Source organism: Hipposideros armiger, unplaced genomic scaffold (assembly GCF_001890085.2).
Source record: "Hipposideros armiger isolate ML-2016 unplaced genomic scaffold, ASM189008v1 scaffold_2821, whole genome shotgun sequence".
NCBI lineage: Eukaryota > Metazoa > Chordata > Mammalia > Chiroptera > Hipposideridae > Hipposideros > Hipposideros armiger.
The window spans coordinates 2516-6594 of NW_017734117.1; the positions used below are offsets into that span (position 1 = coordinate 2516).

The 4079-nt window shown below is 45.5% G+C and overlaps 1 gene segment (V, D, J or C); it reads left to right on the forward strand.

The window, feature by feature from the left end:
- The first annotated feature begins 2639 nt into the window (after positions 1-2639).
- Positions 2640-3259, forward strand: LOC109378729 (T-cell receptor beta chain V region C5-like). The segment is given in 2 exon segments: positions 2640-2727; positions 2826-3259. Coding segments are annotated over 2 exon segments (483 nt in total).
- The last annotated feature ends 820 nt before the right edge of the window (positions 3260-4079 follow it).

The following is a 4079-nucleotide window of genomic DNA, read 5'->3' on the forward strand; positions in this document are numbered from 1 at the left end:
TGTGCCAGCAGCTTAGACACAGCCCTGCAGGGTTAATGCCTTTCTGTACTCAAACCTTCCTGTCCCAGCTGAGGAATCAGAGGGAGAGGGTGGGGTCCTTAGCCGAGTTCCAGGACACTTCTAGCTCTTTTCTAAAGCCCTCCCAGCCCTACTGAGCTCAGCCAGAGCATTCCTGAAAGTTCTCACAGCTCTGCCAGCACCTTCTAGTTCCCAGCATGTGGCAGGAGCCCCTGGCCTGTGCTACAGTGCAGGTACACATCGTGTGTCTTAATACAAGGTCACCATTAGCGTGTCCCCACTGCAGGTGAAGGAGATCTCAGTCCCATATGACAGAGAGGAAGCCGTACTGCTGGAAGGTCCAAATATTTCCTATTTAACGGATCAGAGGCAGGAGTCAAACCCACATCTCCACGCCTCCCAAGCCGACATTCCCCTCAAATCCCATGGTGCTTCCTGGGCCTTGTTCATAGAGATAACAGAGCACTGTCTGTTCCATTTCAAGACCAGCTGAGCTGGGATGGGGGGAGCTGAAGGGAGGGTGTTACAACTCATTGTGTGTGGTCATGACAATCGATTGCCTGCAAACTTCTAGGACATAAAACTTGAAGCCAGGGAGGGTGTATTTTTCCTGTCATAGTTCAAAGAAAAGGGCCATGATATCCGCCCTAGGTGAATAGGGGGATTTCCAGACCTCAGAGGATTCAGCCAAGGAAAGAGCCCTCTAGTTATTTCAATCGGAGCTCTGGAGGTTAATACAGGGAAGTCTGCTTCTAAAGGACTGGAAGGCGTGAAGGAGGGAGTGTCTCTGATGGGTGCAGCTTGCCCTCAGGCCACCACTTTAGATCAGAAAATCAGCAATTGCTATTCTGCCCAGGTGAGGACCTGCAGAAAACAGCTGAGGGTCACAGCCATTCAATGTATGTGGTGTAGCCATTTGCAGACTGCAGGTACAAGTTTACTCGTGAATGCAGATGCTTTAATTCTACCCCTTTTGTGCATTTAATTCTGTTGCCTTATATATTGCTCATTTTCTCCATGAGGTAGCATGACTTCCCCACATTCTAAGTGAAAACACTGATTGTTAGAGAGTTTATGTAATTTACTACAGGATGCACAGCTAGCAAATAACGGAACTGGGACTCAAACACAGGCCATACTGACAACCACCCCTGCTTTAAACCAGTCTGTCCTTCCACATTTTGGTAGAGGGAGACATCTTCAAAATTAGAACATTGACCCAAACGTCCCTTTCAGAAATGCTGGCTCTGACACCAATCAAGAAGTGTCTTGCAGAGATTTTACTCAAGCAAATGAAACAAATTGCCTCCTACCAAGTACAGGCTCAAGAAATCTTAGTTCCCTGTGAACGCTGACACATCTCAGGTCGAGCACCATTATGTCCCATGTGCAAATCTGGCATCAAGGCCGACAGGGTTACTTTGGTTGACTCACCTGTGTTCTAGACACAAAGCCATCTGAAATGCAAATACTGTCATCTGATCATTTATTCGATGAAATTCACTTAAAAAGGTGGCCTTTTAAGGAAAAATGAAAATGGGACCCACGACAGCACTTCCCGTTTCATATCATGTCTGATATGCAAGAAGCTGTAATGCTCCCAGAAAGTCCTGGCTTCAGAGGGACTGGTGATCACACAAAGGAGCTGATAGAAGAAGGGCTGGGTTCAGTTAAATAGAGACCATCAGAATGGAGCCCTATTCCTTCCATCACATCCTCAGCCCCCNGAAATGCACTATACATATAAAACCACAGAATATAACAAGTAAAATGATGGAAACGATGTGCCATGCTAACACTAATCAAAAGAAAGCTGGATATAAATCTCAGACAAAGGAAATTTCAGAGCAGAGAATATTAATATCATCTGGGATAAAGAAGGTCACATACTAATTAATGATAAAATGGACAATCTATCAAGAAGGCATAGCAATTGTAAATATTTTTGCATCTAAAATCAGAGCTTCAAAATACGGAAGCAGAGAGGGGGAGACTGCAAGGAGAAGTAGACAAATTCACAATTATAAATTCAGAAGTATAAATTCATAATTATAGCCAGACATCTCAACACCTCTCAGTAATAAATGGAACAACTTGACCAAAATAATAGCAACAATAATAATCAGTAAGGATATAGAAGTCATGAACAGCCTTGGTAACCACTCTCGATCTGACATTTATAAAAACTGCACCCAACGGCAGACAATACATGTGCTGTTCTAGTGCACACAGACCATGTACCAGGATGATGACAGACTCTGTCGCATAAAAAGAGTATCAATACTTCAAAAAGAATTCAAGTGATAAAAAGCATGTTCTCTGACAACAGAGGAACTAAATTAGAAATCAATAACAGAAAGAGCTCTGGAAAAATATCCCAAATACTTGGATGAATAACAATCTTTTAAATAACCCATGGGACAAAGAACAAAGCAAAATGGAAATTATAAAGGATTTGAATGGAATGAAAAATAAAAATCTAACCTATCAGAATGGGTGAGATGCCACTAAAGGAGTGCTTAGGGGAAAAACAGAAATATAGGGAATTATTCCCTACACATCCTGAGGCCATCGCTTCTATGATACCCAAACCAGACAAAGATTCACNCTAGTTCCTCAAAACAGCACTGGAAGACACGAGATTCTGCCCTGGACCTGAAATGGCCACCAGGCTCTTCTTCTGTGTGGTCCTTTGTCTCCTGTGGGCAGGTGAGTCCAGGTGGGCTACCATCCCTGGAATTCCAAGACCTCAGTACAAGCCTTCCTCTTAGGATGACAACGTCAGGCTCTGTCACTTTCTATTACAGGACACATGGATGCCGGAATCACCCAGAGCCCAAGATACAAGGTCACAGGGACAGGAAAGGAAGTGACTCTGAGATGTCTCCAGACTGAGAACCATAACTACATGTACTGGTATCGACAAGACCCGGGCCATGGGCTGAGGCTGATCTATTACTCAGCCACTAAAGGGAGCACCGACAAAGGAGATGTCCCCGACGGGTACAGTGTCTCCAGATCAAAGATAGAGAACTTCCCCCTCACGCTGGAGTCGGCTACCCCCTACCAGACATCTGTGTACTTCTGTGCCAGCAGTGACTCCACAGCGCTGCACCGCCACCTCCTCTCTGCACAAAAAGGCAGGGGGAGACTCCACACCCCAGACTCAGCAGAGCCTGTGCAGCCTCAACTCCCACCCTGGGAGCCTTGGAGCCCCGAGTGGCCTGTGCATACAGGGTGAACCTCGGTGTGTGCCAAGTTCCATCTTCAGGGCAGTGTCTGACAGGCCTGCATAGTTCCGGGGATTCAGGCAGACGTGTCTCCACTGATGCTGCCTCCCTTTCCTCTGCAGTTGCCCGTTGCCTGGTAAGGGGCTTCCCCAGTTCTAACTTTTCTAGTCATTTGATTGAGTCTGACGCCTCCAGGTTGGAAAATCATTGGCAAGTCAGGTCCATCTAGACCCCCCATCTCTCCTTGGGCACCTCTTTGCTGTCTCTCTCTAAGGCTCTCCCTCAGCTCACATTCTCATTGGTCTCTGCTCCTGTCCGTCTTCCCTGTCCAGGGCCGTTGCCCTATAAGGCCCTGCTGGTCTCCTCTGCCCACCTCCCTGGCCCCAGCGTGCACAGCTCACCCAGCGCTCTCCTGCCCCAGCCACGCTGCTGGTCCCTCATCTGTGTCATCATGTCCGTTTCTATCTCAGAGGTGTCAAAGTCTAGCTCTTCTGCACAGGTCATAAATATGGATGTATAAAAAAATATTCCTTCAGCTAGAAAACTCACAATATTAAACGAGAAATTGACAAAAGTACCATTGTGGTGGAGGATTTTAACAAAAGTTCCTTCGTAAGTAATAGATCAATAGACAACAAGTTAGTATAGATACATATCATTTGAATATACATTTAATGAGACCAATGTAAGGAAAAAATATTAAATCCTGCACACCCACGTTAGAAAATATATTTTCAATTACACAGCGATCCTTTCTATAAAATGAGTGTTGATGGGTTAGAAAGGAGTTCTCAATCAGTTGTAAAGCATTGGTATCATAAAGAAAACGTT